A 19,192-nucleotide genomic window follows, 5' to 3' on the forward strand; every position below is an offset into this window, starting at 1 on the left:
CGAATAAATAACTACAGGACATCCTGCAAAACAGCTGATTAGTTTCATACGTTTCCATAGTTTCATTTATCGTTAGCTTTTCAATACTGCCATGCTATTTTCGGTGAAGCCTTGTGAATTTATCTTTGTATAAAAATACTATTGTAATTCAACAGAGAGTGGTAACGTTCTGTCACATGGCTTTTTTGAATATTCCAGCCTCTTTGATAGATCCAGTAGCCAGTAGCCTAGGGAAATAAAATCAGACATTTTTCTAGTTGTATAAAAATAGAAAGAGTAACTTTTCTTACAGCTTTCCAGTTGCAAGGTACATGTCTGTTTATCCATTGGGTATTTGGTTAGATCCATGCTGCACGCCACAGTTGTGGTGATCCTTGAAAAACATAGTAATGCTGATTATTAATGGGATAAAATTGTTCATCAGTAAAAGTAAAAATGACCTATGTAACTTTCTGTAACTAATATTTGTAGGCAAGTATCTATTGCAAAGAAAATAAATCTAAATTTTACTGGTTCACATTAGATACAAGTTAACAACACTCAAAACATGAAAGGACTCCAAAACAACTGAGTTTAGCAGCAGCCTACAAAGGGCACTTTTTTCTCACGTATAGCATACCTTTTCCCTTTGCTGTAAAATAAATTGCAAAACAGTAACAATCTTATATTCAGCAAAATCTATTGTAAAGAATAATCTGCAATAAAAAAACACAAATCAGTCGCTGTATCTTTCTTTCGTCTGTGATTTCAACACAAAACTAGAATGCCAAGATGCAGCTCCTATATTTTGTGTACATGAAAGCAAAAGGAGCTATTTAGTGAAGAAATTGAGACCTAGTAGTAAATTTAAGATTTTAATCATATTAATCAGTCATATTATGTATTTGTAAAACTACAAGACCATGAATATTCTACTTCTGAATTAGACCAGTTTCTTAAGCATAAAATCACGCTGAACTGAAAAGTTTAAAATGTACGTAGAAACCAAGTACAAAGGCTGGTATGTGGTATATACATACCGTATAGCATACAACACTGTTCCATTAGGGTATATTCTTATAAGACGATTCTCAACAGTAATATCATGAAGAAAAGACTTTTTGGAATCAACTATGAAGGTATCTGGTACCCAAAGCATTTCCACAAGCCGACCATCTAAACTTAAACTCTTATTACCATCGAAACATAGCCTCTCATCAGTCCACCTCTGCCTTAAAAATATGGTAGCTGTGTAATCCTGAAATACAAAAAACATATATATATATTATTCAGAACTAGACACCATTATTCTGTTTTTAAAAAGTGCATGGAACCAACTACTGAGCACAGATAGCCTGTGACTCTGTGTCCCAATCCTAAGTGCTGGCACTCAGATAGATCACAGTTGTACTGGCTCTCATTCTGCCAAATTTTCCAGCACTAGATGTGATGTTGATGTCATTAAGAAATATTATCTTGAATAGATTTTGTTCTTACGGTCACTGAAATTTTACAGTAAATGCTGAGGGCTTCAGCCTGGAGCTATAAATCAGCTGAAGTCATCAGAGTTTTGTCAGCACATAATCTGGCTCTGTAAATCTTTAAATCTTAGGATGATTTATATAAGTGATTGCAAACAGCATTTTGTTCACATAAACCACTAAATAATATATTTTTAAGAAAACTTTAGGAAAAGTTGCATAAATTCAGATGCATAGTGGCAAAAGAAGTGAGTGTAATAGGAAGTTACGGAAATATAACAAATACATCATCATCTTCCAGCTCAATCTATCTTTTCAACATGACCAGGGAAACAGCAGTGCCAAATTTATTGAGACCTTGAAGATAGCTCTCAGCCCAATTTACCTTCAATTCACGTATGCCTTGTCTTACATTAAAATCACACAATTTCTTAGCACCTTTTTAAGCAACTTTTGATTTTATGGTGTGTTTTTATCAGCATAAGTTCATCTTAAGTTCTGTCCTTACTTTTTCTTTTTTAAATACCTGTGAATACTTGCTGAGTACAAAAGGGATTTTAAGATTCAATTGCTCTCGAAACCTGAGCGAGGTAAATTTCGATACACACACAGAGACAGACACACACACACACTTTCCAGTACTGAATATCTGACTAATGATTTTTGCCTTTTGGTTCTACTTAGGCAGGTCGGATATTTCATTAGAAAAGTATATTCCATTTCATAGTTTGTTCAAAAATAACTGATACAAAATGTAATGAAACAGCTGGAATAAATATATGACAGAAACAGAAAAATAAAATGTTTTCAGCCGTCTAAATATAAGGGAAAGGAGTAGCTTCAAAGTCACGTGAATATATCTTTGATTTTCTGAAATGCATAGGGATTTAGACACTTCATTTGGAAAATAAATACTGCTTTACATACCTTTCATTAAGATTAATGCTCAGTAGCAAACTTATGTTTGTATCTACGAGAGGTATGATTTGTCTGCTTTTCTATACAAGTATTAGTCTAGAAATCTAGTCATAAGAAACTCAGTACTTATTATAGTGCTATAATTACTCTCTGTAGTGAAAAATTAATCCTTCTCCTACCTCATACTGACTGCACAAGGAAAAAAAGAACTCAAATTCATATTGCCAGTAGCTGTAAACACAAGACATTATCTTACCAACAAGCAAAAAAATGCAAAATCTACAATACCATATTTATTTCTGATATTGTATCAATGCTTGCAATATCCAGACTCATTCCAACTGACACAGGACCATCTGAAATAATAATAAAGAAAAAAAAAGTCAGCCAGCACCTAGCACACAGTGACTTAATACATGGTGTTCACAAGAACTGGCTACGCAATCCTCCATGACATTTTCCATCTTTTTCTAAATGATTAGTAGCTTTTCTGAAAGTATCACTAAAATTCTGATTACGAAAGAATTTTAATGATTTCATAACCAAAGTTTAATACCACTAGAATAACATTACCTTGGTTTTAACAAACATGTTTTATTTCCTAAGATGGTTTTATATTTTTCTTCACTCCCTAAAAAGCGTGCTGTGAAAAACGCTGCAGAACAAGGTGAGGAAGGCACAATCCCTGTGGTACATCACACCCTTCTGCTCTGAGGTGCAGAGCAGTGGAAAGAATTCTTCCAGTTGCAACATCTGGTCCATCAGATGTTGGTGAACAAAGGAGTTGCTTCTGGCAATGTCACATGCTTAATATGCAGATGGAACATCTGAATGACTTTATTTACTGCCTGTTTAAGAATACATTGTCTATACCGTGTCACTGATTTTAACATTGTCCACTGGCAGTTAGCTTGTGACTTAGATACCTGCATTTATGAAGAAAGCTAGTCACTTTGTACTACTTTTAATAATAATATCAGCTGAACATTTATTCAGTGTGATTAAATACCTCACCTAGGTAGTTGTCATGATGTCATTGTAGTGTTAGCATGCACAGGCTCTCACTTCCTTGTGAATGCATATTTCACAGTGTCAGAAGATCACCAGCTGTGCTTTTTAAAAACCAGGATTTGTGCAGAGCTTTCATGGAAACATAACACTAGTCCTGGTTGAATATGTGCAGAATATATAACAAAGCAGATACACATAGAAATTCCTATTAAATACGTGCATCTTTCCATGTACTTACAAGAAGCTGAGAACACAATACTTAGAAAAGGAAGGAATAGTTTAGATACAATCTGTGCAGCTGATGGTGCCCAGAAACCACAAGTCCACTGCTGAGACCTACTGAGGCCACTTGCAAGGCATTATGTAGGTAGCTCTTATATGACCCTATGCAGCATGTAGAGATCAGAAAGAGGAGATAAGATAGATATCCCATTTGAACAACATTAAATAAATAAATAAATAAATAAAGTGTCACTCTAAAAGGTATCTTTGATTTTATTTTTTTCATAATAATTTTCCTTTGCAATGCAAGTGTTAAAGTATCAATGTCTGGCACAACTGTTGAGTCCCAGAAACCTGGCACTCCTGAAAGAATCTGTAAATTATTCGTTCTGGACTCAGTTGAAAGTTAAAATATAAAGCTCCAGCTTAAAGCAGGACCATAGGCTTGCAGCATCCCTTGATGGCAATCTACGTGTTTATTATAGACTATAAACTGTAACTAGGAATGAGAAGAAATTTTCAAGTGACACATACCTAGTTTTGTATAAGATGTCCTTCAGGCTCAGACCAACTGTCCTAGCAGACAAGTGCCTTGCAATTCAAGTGATAACAAGTGGTGGTGCAGTTAGGTCAATACTGTCCCGCTCTGCTAGCCCTGCCTGTCTCCACAGCCCAAACACTTCTGTTGTGCATCCAGCCTGTCTTGAGTCAAGCTTTCATGAAAACTCATGAGAAAGAGACATTCCCACAGATATTTATTAGACATATACACCACAAGTCAAAGTAAAAACAAACAAAAAGCTGCATAGTTTCACAAACTTTAACAATAATTTCTTGTGTTCCTACGTCAGTTGCCTTCAATCAAAAGATCTAAAAGAGTCCAAAAGAGTATCTCCCTTACAAGATTGCATTTCTGGGTCAGTGGGACACAAAGGGCATACCAGAAGGCTTTGATCATTATAATCCTCTGTCCTAGCTTTCAGGGCCTCCTTCTTTCACACTTGAGCTGGCAGATGTGGCCGAGATGAGCAGACAGTGGGAATGCTGTTGGCTGGAAATGGCTGTAGGATTCCACATTTGCAATTCTGATCTTTGTGGTTATCAGGAAACTCATTTAAGTAGGAGGTGGTAGCGTATGCCAAAGAAGAAAGATTTTTTCCATGAAGGTGTGGCTTTGACATCTGTCACAGGTAAGGCACATAAATCAATACTCTGTGAAAACAATCTCAGCTAGCTTCACCCTCTATAACAGATTGAGATGCTAAGGCATGGGTGTTTCTCTGTGCAGAACATCAAGGGTGAAGGAACAGAATCATGAGTGAAATCACAAGCACTTGCTGCAGTTTCAAGAGTAGAGCTTCAACTGCAAAAACAGCAAATCCAACAAGGCAACTAAGGCATCATTGGGTACTGCCCGGAAGAGCTTTCATTAAGCAAAGTAATTGCCTCTTCTCCAGTTCTTCAGACATATTCCAGCCTGTGAGGATAGTAGGGCACAACATGCCAAGGATGGGTTGTACAGAAAGAAAACTATGGAAGGAGTCTCTACAATCACAGGCTTTCAAGAACAGCTGGGCTTTAACAGTTAGTTAAATCAGAACAATATTCTTAGTTAAAAAAAAAAAAAAAAAAAAAAAAAAAACAACTGTTAAGGCTAAATGTAATTTACGGTGACTTGTTAAATAAGCAAAGCATTAATAATAGTTAGAATGAATCTTTCCATCCTATCTTCATAATTATCCACCAGAGTTTCTTCTGACCTTCCTCTGAAAGGTTTCCTGTTGACAGTGTCAAAAACAGGGCAGTAGGCCAGATGAGGCAGTCAGTTCCTACATTTCCATATGTTTGGCAGAATTTTGTATATAATGACAACTTCCAAAGAAATCTACTGAACTTCAGAAGAAGACTAAGTCCTCCATAAATGAATCTTAAAAACTGCCAAAGAAATTCCAAATGGCATATTTTGTTATAGCAACGGGTACACAGTCTAATTAAATTTCAGTAAAAGTTAAAGTCTATGTTATGTACAAGGGTGGTTATTTTATGCACTTTACAGATATTAACAGTAATCCCATGTGGGAAAGTAGCCAGAATAGTGACAGGTATACTATAAGGAGTCAAATAGCTAACTGACTTTGGACCACTGTAGTGATCACAGCCTGGTAAACTTCATACCAACAACGTCAACTACCACTGAGTCGTGTATGTGTTTGATTTAAATGGTAGGTCTTTAAATGGTAGGTTTGATTTAAATGGTGAGTTACAATCAACAATATAATGAACAGCTAGTGCTAGCTCTTCTTTATTCAGTTTAAAAAAGCTTAAAACAAATTTGGCATTCAGAAATTTCTTGAAAGGGATGGTCTTTTGAAAGAATACCTCATTCTTGCAGGGACTTTAGCAGAAAAAAAAAAAAAAAACTTAGAGAATTAGAAGCAAAAGTGTAACTAAAGTAATTTATTATATTTTTCATTAAAATGTTTTTGTCCTCCTGATTTTCTTCTTTGCTTTGTTTGAGAATATTACGGGACTTTTAGATACATGTATAGGGATACATTGCACCTGAATTTTTTCAGCGTATTTAAGTTCCTAAATCTTTCTTGACAAATACATGTTATACGAAATTACTAGACAGATTAATGTAGCCCTTCTGACAGAATTCAACTGTAATAGTTAATATGAAGACATCAGAAGACAGACCCATTTCTAGCAGGAATTGTGTTCAATTCCATTTGTTTGCATCAATGATCTTTAGACAGTGATGTATCTTTGATAGTACAGTTTATGGACAAGATAAAAATTAGTGGGGATATTACTAATAACAGATTGTTAAATAGTTTGTCAAAAAACACAATACAACCAAACATAAGCAACTAATATGAGGACAAATAACACAAGACAGTACGCACAGGGCAGGAAACTATCTTGGCAAACAGTGTCTTTGAGAAGGATTTAGAGATCGTCTCAGTTATTTCAACATGAGCTTTCAGTATTATGCTTTGGCAAAAACACTATTGCAATGGAGAGCAATACACAGAATTACGTTATTTTATAATCTAGACAAGTACTGGCAAGACTGTCATTAGATTACCATGACAAGATTTGTTTCCTACATTTCAAAAATCACGTAAACAGCAGAAAGGGTTCAATGGAGAGAGAGAAATATTCCAGAAGATGCAAAACTCTGGAACGGTAACATGAAAGTTTGCAACACGAAAATTAATGAACAGTATTTACTCAGCTCCTCCAAGAGGAGACAGAGGAACACAGAAAAGATATCCAGCTGTACAATACTACACATTTACTGACAAAACCAAGCAAAGCCCCAGTTTATACAAAACGAAGACAACATGAAACATCAAATAAGTTGATTTTTTCCTAACTGAATCATTTTCTAACTGAATTCATCATTTGGAACCTCTAGAACTCAGCATTTTAGTAAGAAGAAAATCTGTCGTGAATGCAGCAAGTTAGGTCTGATGACAGTGGTAGTCTCATTGTGTCTCTGATTGCCATAAAAGAAGGGAAATCTACATCACCACCTGTGTGTTAAAGTTTACAAGTACCAAGTTATCAATTTACTAAATCACAAGTCTTAGGGGAAAAAAGAAATATACAAGTGGCCACACATATCCTTGGCTTTTTGCCTTTTGACGAAAGATTAGATATTGGTTGTATTTGTGGGCAGACACCAGATAAGAAAGCTAGCTGTGCATAAAATATCCACTTGACAATTATTTGGTATGTATTTCTTACGTACCATGTGAGCTTGTCTTATTAAATCAAAAAGTCTTAGACACACTGAACAGCCTGATACACGTATCTTTGAGGGTAATCCGTAAACCTGAGACCTAAGCTGCCGTTATCTAATTAAACTCTGTGAACTTCATATAAACAACATTTGGGAAAAATACGGTGACCGGTCTTATAGAGAACGTTGGACTAGAAGATTTGTTTTCCTTGAATATAAACATTGAGACCCTGAAATGTATTCTCATTAGAAAGCTAAGGAAAATGATCTTTTAAATGTGGTTTAGAGTAACTGATTTAAGCATGGCACTTTTTTATACCACTTGAAAGTAGCTTCCATATTCAAATACACTTAGCTGTGACCTTTTCCTAGTCTCTCTCTTGTTAATTAGAACACTTAAATTATCACATTTAATCACAGAACAAAATCTATTTGTATAAACTTATTTACAAGATTTTATGCATCCCTTAACAACTCTGTGAACCTGATCCAAGCCTCACTGAAGTCAGCAGGAATTGCTCATTAATTCGGAGAGGTTTGGCACAGCACCTAAGGTAAAAAATTGGTCTACACACTTGCAGCAGAAAACCTGATGTTAAAATCCGCTTGTCTTAGTGCGATGAAGTGTCAGGGTTATGTAGCACATTTAAGAAAAATAACTGTGCATTTTTAAATCCCATGTCAACTTTTCTACAGAAGACTTACACATCTATCTAAAAGGTTATGATGGACATTATTACACTAAGGGGCACTATCTACTAATACTAATATAAAAACATTTCATATTACAGTCCAAATAATAGCTAAGATCATTCTACATCAGGTAGTCTTTTAATCTCTTAATAGAACTTCCAGGATCTATCTGCTCAAATTATTTAGACTTACTTGATGAACCAGCTCAAACAAGAACATTAAAATGCTGTAGGTAAGAAAAGGGAACATTTTAATATTGATATTCAGATGGTAGAAGAGACAAGTAACCAGTCCTTCTGGGATTCCTGTGTATCAAACACTGCATAAATTAGCCCTGTGATTTTCTAACTGCTGTGTGACACCCAGTACAGACAAATATAAGATGTTTGGTCCATTTTACTTGTCTACCCTTGAGGTACTAAGCCTGGCTTCATCTAAACTAACTGTACGCACCCTATTTAGGTCCCTAAAGACCTAAAGAAATGGGAATGACGGTCCGTGATGGGCATAAATGGCAGTGTTCTGGTAGCAAGGGTCTGTAAAGGTAACCTGTGTGGGAGGACAGAACTCTAAAGTAAGGTAAATTTAACCCAGGGTTGAAATCTGGAAAATCTAATCATTCAAATCCATGCAAGAGAAGACGATGTAATGTTGTTATGCATAGTCATCTAATTCAAAAGAAAAATATCTTCATATCCTCTTTAATGAGTTATATCCACTTAGATAATTTTCTGCCAGTCCCAGCAAAAGGATCAAACACAAACTAAGAACACACAAACTGCCATAATACTTCCTTGACTAATATAGATTTCTTGTTTTTGCAGCTTTAGGAAAAAGCAACCTTCATTTTATGATCATCAGTTTATATCTAATGCTTTCTTTTCTGGACTAAAAATCCATTATGCTAAATATTAAGGAGTTCAGCACCACTGATTTTATAAGGGTATGATTGTGTCTTGGCAGCAAACATCACTTCAAAAAAAAATCTCCATTTCCTGATTGAAGAAAAAAAAATCAAGGCCAAAGAACTTGGAAATTACTTTGAATTACATTATTCTAGAAATCAAGCTAACCTGTAGCCATCTCGCATCTAACTGAACAAACAAATAAATAGACCATGCGCTCTTCTGAAAGCAAAAGTAATCTTAGCCCCCAAAAGGGATTCCATTGTCTTGGAAAGGCTGACTTCAGGTTATTACTTTATTATATTTCTTCCCATTTTATGGGAAACTTTTCATGCACTTCAGACAGCAAACACTGATGTTAGGGTTAATGTCCATATGCATTCTGTTCTGTTCATATTTCTAGAAATACAAGTTTCTTCTTCAGAGTAAATCAGCACTGATGCAACTAGAAGTGAGCAGACTTTTACAGAGGCTGATAATCCTCACCACTACCAGAACACCCCTGGTTATTTTTTTTATTATGCATTCATTCATTAGCCTACTAAATCCTAAGCAACAGGTTAGAACAGGTTCATTTTTTTATTTGTCAATCCGCTGTGGAGGGAGGACAAAGGAGGTAAAAAAAAAAAAAAAAAAGTCACAGATGAGGTGTAAGGGACTAAACTCCAGTTTCATCAAGTATTTAGCTAATGTCTTGTAGCCACTGATATGATTGTAAGTGAAGGCAATTACACTAAAAATCCCTTTCTGATGAAGGACAGATATGATGTACACCTTCTGCATACCCATAGAAATAAGTAAAATATTACACAGAACAAGAACAGGATAGCTATGGCCACCCAAATCAGCCTTTTTTTTTTTTTTTTTTTTTTTGTGAAACCAACAGCTCTGCATTTACAATTGGCACCAGTAAAATGTTTTTTTTTTTTTTTTTTTTTTTTTTTTTTTTTTTTTTTTTTTAAGAGCCCCATCCCATTCCTTCAGCAGTTGAGCTATTACACATCCATCAAAGATTTCTGGGACACAAGTGTTTTCATGCCTGAACTGTGGTGAGCATATGCAGTGATTCAGACACTGTCTGGAAGTGCTTGACTGGCTCTGCATACGACATAGATTTGAGCTGTGCTTGAGCTCCTCTGGGAGTTCCAGGCCAAAAAAAAAAAAAAAAAAAAAAAGAGCTATAGATTTACTACTGTCCAATAACTGAGAAAATATTCTGCCTATATTTAAAGACATATATATATATTTTTTTTTTTTTTTTAAAAGGATGTTCATAGCTCAAGAGTGTTTTAGTGTTGGTCACAATTACAATAACAAGATGTTATAATGAAATTCCAATTCCATTTGCTGTCTAACAATACACATTCATAATGGCAGTGCCAACGTGCTTCCATTACCAGCACAATGCAATGAATGAAATAACTCTAAGTTCAGTGATCACTACTATATTTTTCATTGCATATTACCTCTAATCAGAAGGGGTTAGTTTATTTGTTGTCATTACTTTTATTTTGCTGATAATCTTCTTAATGACCACGCAAATACTCTAAAGCAGTTGTATCAGCAGTTGAGGCAATTCCAATAAAAATGAACAGATGAAATCATTATTTTCCCCTCTCTCTTAAACCTAAAATATAGGTTTCTCTTAATGTTTTAGGAAATTGATTCAGAAATTGCATATAGCATGAAATGCCCTCACCAGGTGTTTAGATAGCAAGAGGTAACAACATGGTCTGATAATCTTTTTAGTCAATCACTTTTAAGTGGGATATAAAGGGATATAAAAGCCTTCATTTGTAATCCCCAATGTTTCTGAATTCCTAATTTAGGAACAATTGCCTAACATTTATTGTCTAGGTTTGTTTCCTGACAGATACACAAAGCTTAGCATTTTTTTCAACATGCAGGATATCTTCTGTGTCAGAGTTCTGCAGTTAATCCAGGCAGAGATCTGCGCCCCCCACTCTGCAACTCCCTACTGTTTGTGATACATACAATAGCCATAAACAGCCAAGGAAGATGTTCATTACTGAGGTTTTAAGTGTGCATAGCTGACTGTGCTGCAGGGCACTAAAATCAGCCTTGGTGCCAGAGACAATGTGGGTCGTCCAACCTGGTGACTGTGACTGTGTGACACAGGGATCTGACATTTTCAGTTCATTTTCCCTTACAGTACTGCAGTGAACCAGTTCAGTGACCTTTAAGACCCAAGGCAAAAAGCATTTATTTAATTCTCTTGTAGATGCACATAATACTTGGTATAGAATAAGATTTACCAATGCCTTTATGAACAATTTGGTATGTAGAGCTGTCTTATCTTTAACAAAAATTTTGCGTAGTTGCTATTTAGGAAATCAGGGTAAATTATACTTTTAAATAAGTGAGGTTTTGCAGTTTGCTTCACCGAGGACATGTAAACATTAACACACAAGTTTCTAACAGAGTCTGGAATTATCACTTATGAATATCTAGAATACATAGATTTTACTTTTGGCCACAAAAAGCATTATGTTATGTCTTATTATATATTAGGACATTAAGTAGATTCAAAGGAGTCACTGTCAAACAACGGGGAAAAAAGCATTAGGAAAAAAACATTTGCTCTTATTGCTGGTTTTCATGACTCACAACAGTCACAGCTTTTCTACTTACTGTCAAAAAATGGACGTAGATACTTGTTGTATCCTTTTATTATTTTTTGTATAGTTGGGGGAAGAATTTGACCCTTTTCTTCAGCTTCAGAAGTTTGCACTGACCTAAAAGAAAATGAAAGAAAAGAAAGAGATGATTTAAAACAAAACAAAATGTAGCAGAGACAACATTCCAGACCAATATAGCGTTAGTGTCAAGACTGCTAATGATTATTGCCTAATGGGTAACTTATGAGATATTTGCATTTTATAGTTCACAACACTACAGAAAAAATACTATTCTAGAAGATACCAAATTTATCAATCTGTTAATCCCTTATTCACAAAAAAATGCTGCTTTTGTACCTCAAAGTCTAGTATTTCTTAATACCTCACCTGAGAAAGTAGTTCAATCTTCATTAATGTTTTCTCTGTAAATAGGACACTATTGTTATAATCTAGGAACATGGGAGGGGTGTCAATTGTTTATTTCAGCATTTAAAGTTAAGCTTCTTTTTACATAATGAAATACATTCAATTTAGCTCCTGGAGGGAGACAGAAACCAGCCTCAGAGATTAGCATGTAAAAACACTTTTAATACCCTGCTTTTTACAGCAACATTTTTAAACAGGTTACAGAAATAACCTTGATGGGCCAAGCCAGCGAAGTACAAGAATACGCGCCACCCCTGTGCTCAGAAACAACTGCAAATACAATATACAGCAGTCAAACACAAATAAGTACATGCAAACTCTATCTTTGTGCTACAGCCCTTGCAGTAACACCACATGGAGGCTGCAGACTAGTGAAAGGACTGAAGAAGCCACACACTCAAGTGATGATCCCTCACTTAGGCCATGTGAGGACTCTTATTTTTCCCCCTTTCACAAGTCTTGATGCTTAGCAGCTGTGGGAGGGACAGCCAGGCCCTTGGGATTTATTGCTCTGGCATGAACATGGTTTTGCCCTGAATTTTTGCTTCACCCCTACAGCAGCACTCCCTGAGCGGGAGCAGGCTGTGCTCCTTAGGAATTAAAACACAAGTGATACTGACTGCTCATTGCCGGTGATCTGAGAAAAGTGGAGGTGTGACCTCTGTTTAATTATTTAGGTCAGAAACAAGCAATTGGTGTGCATGATGAAGGAAGCTCAGCTGGCTGTGGGCACAGGCATTGTCTCTCATGGAGAGCAGCCACCTGTGTATCTAGCAGAGAGGGCCTCCACCTTTCTTCCCCAGCCTATAACTGATAAGGGTTTCTCTTCCCCCCCAGCCCATCTTTATTTCATAGATCTCATACAGCAAGTATGAAAGCTGTAGCAATCTGGCCCTGGGGAGCAGCTGTAAGTATAAAGCTATGGTTGGAGGAGCTTCTCTCTGAGCTTTCTCTTCCTAACCTTCCCAGAGCTGCTTCTGAAATCCTTGCTTGCTCTTTCCAGCTATGTTTCTGGGCCTTTTGTAGCGTTTCAGAAATGCCCTGTTTATTGGGATATTGCTAGGTTTCTGAGAGAGCTTTAGCGGCTCTGTCATAGTGTGGATTTTTGTCTGCTAGGGTGGTGTATTGGGTATCTCAAGGTGGTGTGATACTATGATGCTATACTAAGATACTCTTAATTACTGATAAAGTCTCACTGAATACCTGTGAACAAAATACTCTGTGGTTTTAGATGTGGTGTCCCCTGTCTTTTGGTTTCACTGATACTTAATTCTTTTATTTACTAGAGCTAATTGTCCAATAAGTAGCTGGCTTTCATTAACAGCCTTGAACTTATATAGCTTGCATATTTGGATGACCCTCTTTACTTCCCTTATATTATATTAGGCATTTATTTCTTTATTTTTAGAGAGACAAGTTGTTGCTCAATGGTCAATTAAATATGGTCTTAGGTAATGACAGCATGGAAATAAGGAACGCTTTTCATTTAAGTTCAGTTTCTTCCTGAAGAAGCTAGTGTGGTCACACTGAGTTAAAGTGTGTGTGTGAGTAAGAATGTTAGTCTTTATATTTCACAGAAGTGTGGGAATTAGAAATGCATTTTAATTTTATTCATGTCTTAAATACTGTATTTTCAACAGATTTTTTTTCTGCTTCTGCAATTTACATTTAATTTCATTGAAGTGTTCAATGAGCTGTATGAGTTTAATTTCAGCTTTACTGAATTTCTCCTGCATAATTTTCAAGTACTGTGAAACAGTAAAGAAAACTTGCCACTCTTCCACTGCAAGGGTATAATATTGATCTGTGGATCAGCATGTGGTTGCAGAATGGTCTTGTGTTGCCCTTGTTAACAGCTATCTGCTGAAATGAATCTTGAATATTTAGTATTGTTTAGGTATACGAGTACTTTGCTTAAAGCACCTGTGACAATTCTTCTGAGAAAATTCTTGTTTTCCCCTTAACAACATGTGATGTGTAGCCTTACATTTTTGTTCTCTTAGAGACTTTGTTTAAAAAAAAGAACTCTTTGCCAAGAGAAAGCTGTTATGCGGTACTTGATGCAGTGAATTAACATGGCTTGACCCATTAAATGCTATTTTGCCATACGATCTTTGAGAACTCCTATAATAGCAAGTCCCTACACAAGAGGAACTCACTGTATCTTAAATATGAGCACACTGTATTGCTAGATCCTATTCTGGTAACTTTGGGCATACCCAGAAACAAGTTGTCAGTGTTAAAAGGCAAAGAACCTCTAGATGCTACATGCCTTAAGTGATTTTGCTTATCTATGTTTTAAAAGAGGACGTCTGATGCCTTTAAAGTGCTCTTCAGTGCTCATGCAATGTTCGTCACTAAGCAAGAGTGAACTACTAGCTGCCTGTAGGAAAAAAATCTGTGCCATTGCCTTGTGCAGGGATCACAAAAGATAAAAGCAAAAGCTGGGGTGGTTTCTTCTTATGCCTGTGTATCACATCACTTGAGCTTTTCTTTTACCTGGTATCTATATTTTATAAATACAGCTATGTTTTATTTCCTCCATTTTATGCATTTAAATATACCCTGGCACACACCACAATATGGAATTGCCTTGAAACAGCTGTTCCAGCCACTGGAGAGAATATGCTTTTACAGAAGAAAATGGAGAATATTGACAGCCTGGAGTACATATCTGTTCTGGGCTGACAATGTATAACATGTTAAACTCTTTGGGTTCAGTGACCTGTACTTGCTTCTGTAAAATATGAATTATAATGATTAAACTTCCTTTTTTTATTCCTGCGACTCAGAAAATTTAGTATTTTACAGGATGGGCTAAACCTGGAATGTACAACTGCAGCTTGTTATTTAAGATAGCTTCAAGCTAGTGTCTCTAACAGAATTGAGTAACTGGGGTTGAGGGGTGCAGATGCTGCTCTAAAACAGCAGTACATATCACTGCTTAAAACAAAGGTGCGTTCTAGACACGTGTGTGGGAATATTTTCCCTGGCTATGTTTGTCAAGACTCTGTATTGTGAAAGACAGAGAAACACCTCAGAACTGAGTGAGGGAGAAGTAAAATGCCAAACGCAATCTGAGAAAGCTTTTGAAATGCACCCCTCAGGAAAAGCTGGGACAAAAGCTTCTTTCAGGCAGTGAGGGGTTTGCACAGGAAAACAGAGGCATTGCTTTTTGTTTCACACCTGACATGTTTAAGGAGATAGGCTTTTCTGTTGCATTCATAGACAAAATGCTGCAGGATCACCTACATCACTACTGATTTCTCCACTTCGAAACAGTCTGTACCGCCATAGGCTTTTGGCTAACTGGCATAGTTGAAACAGTGGCATTACATTATCACTTCCCAGATATTGGATAAAATACTTAAATAATGCAAATACTTAAATAATGCAAATACTCTTTAAGTTGGCAAAAACATCAACATCCCACAATTTTCTGGATCCAACCCTATAAATTTTGTCTATTACCTAATTTGAAAAATCTTTCCTGAAATGAATCATAGCTGTTCTTGGGATCAAATACCATATATTTAAGCTAATTCCTGATAATGATTCAAACTGTAAGCTTGAATTTGATCACAAGTTGATTACTTTAATAAATCTGCCTTACATTTTTTCATCTCCATTTCTTAATGAAAATATTTCTGGGAAAGTGACCATTCAGGCAACTCACTAGATACAGATTTCTAGTATGCATGTATATAAAGTAACTTAACCTCACTTTCAGCACTTAACATTAAGAATCCTCATTTAGTATCTATAATGTAACATATACAGTCTGATAGTCTGGTGTGATGCTGTTAACAAGTGGGTTGTGACAGATCATGTCCGTTATGTGGCAAGACAGATGAGGCTATGGCTGTCTCAATCTTTTTCAAAATGTTTTAAATGTTTAAACTACTTCAGTCAGTAGAGAAAACTTTCTAACCCCATCCTTTTCCTGCTTGTGCTCAAACTTTAGCCAGAGCTTATGCAAACATGCTAGCTACTAGACCATTTGGGGAACAAATAATTCCAGCTCATGTTTCAGTGCACCTCTCTCCTTTGGTACTGTTAAGAGATCTGCCAGAAACAGGGTGACTGAGGAACAACCTCAAAGTTGCTGATGTTTCCCACAATTTGGGCAGTAAAGCCATGCAACAGCTCTCTCTAGGGAAGCAGAGGCGTTCATAAATACTTGCTCTTTCACTGTGGATTCTGCTGTGGTAGGGTTAAATATTATTTCTCAGTTCTAGTGTAAAGTTGTATAGTTCTGATTTAAACAGCACTTTCATCATATCCTATCCACTGGAAAAAGACATCAGTGCACCTCAGCATCATCTGGGCAGTAAGCTAGACAAGGGGTAGAGCTTCCACTCAGCATCTGCTCAGCTTTGGGTGCAATATTGGCATGTCAGATTGATGCTGTAACTCATGGCCTAGCTAAACAGGTGCTGTGAGCGCTCACAGCTTCCATGGATGCCATCCAGGAGTTAACTGTTCCTGATTCTGGACATTTAACCTTTTTAAGTTGTAAGAGAAGGTTCACAAGGTCCATCTGATAAGGAAGGCTAAACGCTGGGGAAGTGGGGGAGGAGGGAGGACATGACATGCATCCTTGTTACTTAGATATTTCTGAGATCTTATTGGTCTCTCTGTGGTTTTATTAGTGCAAAGCCATGAGTGTTACCCAGTGACTATAGTGTACAGCATGTATCAACTGATGAGGAAGAAAGATGAAATCAGAGCAACTGTGTGTTCTGGACAAAAACATCCTTATAGCACTGCAGAAGGTGGGGAGGGGGAGGTCTTAAACTTCTTTCCAGGAAGTTGCCATCTGCCCTCACAAACAAGTGGGGCTTTATCTAAAAACTTATGTTTGCACATCAACTTGATAAGGTTCTGCCTGAACTTTACTTTCTTGAGGAATTCTCTGGGAGCCTAAATGGGTTAGGTATTTCTATAAAGAGAATTGGCTAAAGAGAATTAAAATATCTTTTGGGTAGCTAAAGACTGGTGACAAGGCTGTTTAAGCTGTCCACGCTTGCATTTTCTTATTAAAATTGCTTACAAAATGTTCCTTCTAAAACAACAACTTTTTTGAAGTGTTCTGTTTCTTTTTTTTTGTTATGGCAACTGTGCTGTTAGCAGGATTATTTGTACATTAAAGGGATCAGTTTCACCTTCCTGCCTAAAAATTCAGCTTTCCTGAAGGTTTTACAATTTAACCTGCAAAGCATATTAAGAATACATTGTAACCAGGTAATTAAAACACTTCTTTAACAATGAATGCATGAAGATGATTCTGCTACCTCGAGCTTGTAGTACATGTAGTTGTGCTGTCCTTGGGTGAAGTGTAATAGTTCAGTCAAGGACCATGTGCCCTTCTAAATCTGCTGAGCATTTAGTATGATATTCACACTCACATAGTAATCCTTCATCTGAAGGATCATTTGCTTAAGTTGAATTCCTTTCTTTTTTCCCCCTACCGGTCTTAGTGAAAAATATCTGCAGCTCAGTCAAGGCAGATTCATGAGGTTTGGTCCTGTGTTTTTGTTATTATTATCAAGGTTGGTTAATCTTTGTAAGAGGTAAGATTCTGCTGTCAGGTGGATTTGGGTTTACCTTGATCAGATACATTTCTAGCTATAAGCTAACGGTATTATATATAATGAGGATTTATTTTTTTTTATTTAAGCAAATGCTTCTTACCTACATAGCACCAATAGAAAAAGCACTCTTAAACTGCAGCATCTAAGAATGCACATTTTTAGGTCTGGCTTCAGAAGGTCTTGCAGCTTCTAAAAAAAAAAAAAAAATGCAGTGATAATGTTTTACCGTACATATTTGCATTACAAATACACAAGATTCTCAGGGTTTTCAACAAACTGAAGGGTTAGTACCTTTAGGAACTGCTGCTTAAATGTATTAGGAAATATCTACAACAGTTAAAACTCTACATTTAAAAAGACATGGTATCAGCAGTGATGTGTCAATAGAAATTATATTCCAGTATACTAGAGCACTTTCATTTTTGTATCATTTAATTACTTGTGAAAGTAATTGTTTTGAAAAATAACTGCAGACGTGCAGTTTAATGTCATAAACACTGAGCACTGCCTGTACTAGATCCACTGAGTACACTTCAGTGTGCTCAGTGTAAAACACAAAACTACCATTTTGTGGTAGTAGGGCTGTTCCAGAGCAACATCTTGTGTACATGTGCAGTATCAGTACCTATGATGCACATCTTTGGTAAGCCTTTAGTTAACAAGGAAAAGTTGTCACAGAGGAAATCTCTTAACTGTATATAAATAATCATATAAATATCTACATCAGAATGTTGGACTGAGGCAAGGTGTTTTCTGAATGGAATTTCTTTGCTCTTGTCAGTGTGATTCACAACCATAATGGTTATTTGTAAGTAATCTGTCAGCTCTGTAATCTATTTCTGGATGAAAATAGTATCAATCAAAATAATTTAATGCAGTCATTCAACAGATCTGAAATTGATGTGCTCTGCCAACTCTTACTATATATCATCAAATGACTGAGATGTTTGTAAGATTTGCCTCAAAACACTAAAAAAAATTTAACAGGAACGCTACCTACTCAGAATCTGAGAGAATTACTAAATTTTAATAAATACAAATGAAATCTCTTTGATATTTGCTTCATAAAACTTAATACTACTTTCAACGTCCAGAACAAACTTTACGGAAGTGTCTTCCACTTTAAATTCACAGTAAATTACTAACAATAAAGAATTTGAAGCTTTGTTTTACTCTTCTTCAGCTGACCAACATGCGATGCTAGCAAACTTTTTTTTTGCCCTGAAGTAACCTTTGTTTCAGTCCACAGTCCTAGTAAAAGTAGTACTATTGGAATTTGCTTGATTTAATGCAATTTGAATGGTATCTGACTTGTAACGGTGAAATGACAAAATAAGGTGCTAATATCTGCAAGTAAAAATGAAAGCCACTCAAATGACTTTAAGTACTTACATTCAGCATCTAAGATACTTTAAGCATACACCAGCCTGGTAAATATTAATGTCAAAATAAATCATCCGCTCCTACACCAACTTCCACAGAAAATCATGCATGAGACAGTAAGAGAGCCTTTAATAAGAAGACACAGCACAGATGAGCAGATGGTGTTGTCAGAACATTGCTCTCTAAATGC

General features: G+C 36.2%; 2 protein-coding genes across 7 annotated transcripts in view; one reads left to right on the top strand and one right to left on the bottom strand.

Moving 5' to 3' along the window:
• The window catches only part of LOC137859270 (gamma-aminobutyric acid receptor subunit pi-like), a 39,104-nt gene extending 21,300 nt beyond the window's left edge, over positions 1-17,804 (bottom strand). Inside the window, exons 1-7 of one of the 6 annotated variants that reach the window (XM_068688197.1) lie at positions 12,237-12,506; positions 11,987-12,136; positions 11,613-11,716; positions 4,146-5,088; positions 2,667-2,734; positions 1,020-1,237; positions 291-373 (exon numbers count right to left, since the gene is read on the bottom strand). In XM_068688197.1, coding sequence (XP_068544298.1) covers positions 291-373; positions 1,020-1,237; positions 2,667-2,714 — 349 coding nt within the window. In that variant the 5' untranslated portion in view covers positions 2,715-2,734; positions 4,146-5,088; positions 11,613-11,716; positions 11,987-12,136; positions 12,237-12,506. Of the gene's footprint in view, positions 1-290; positions 374-1,019; positions 1,238-2,666; positions 2,735-4,145; positions 5,089-11,612; positions 11,717-11,986; positions 12,137-12,236; positions 12,509-17,719 lie in introns of those variants that run through there. The other 5 variants (XM_068688198.1, XM_068688196.1, XM_068688195.1 and 2 more) reach the window with 5 other exon arrangements.
• The window catches only part of ENTPD1 (ectonucleoside triphosphate diphosphohydrolase 1), a 66,981-nt gene continuing 60,601 nt past the window's right edge, over positions 12,813-19,192 (top strand). Inside the window, exon 1 of the mRNA XM_068688189.1 lies at positions 12,813-12,932. The gene's annotated coding sequence lies outside the window, so the exon portion shown is untranslated. The remainder of the gene's footprint in view (positions 12,933-19,192) is intronic.

The sequence above is a fragment of the Anas acuta genome, chromosome 7 (assembly GCF_963932015.1).
Source record: "Anas acuta chromosome 7, bAnaAcu1.1, whole genome shotgun sequence".
Taxonomy (NCBI): domain Eukaryota; kingdom Metazoa; phylum Chordata; class Aves; order Anseriformes; family Anatidae; genus Anas; species Anas acuta.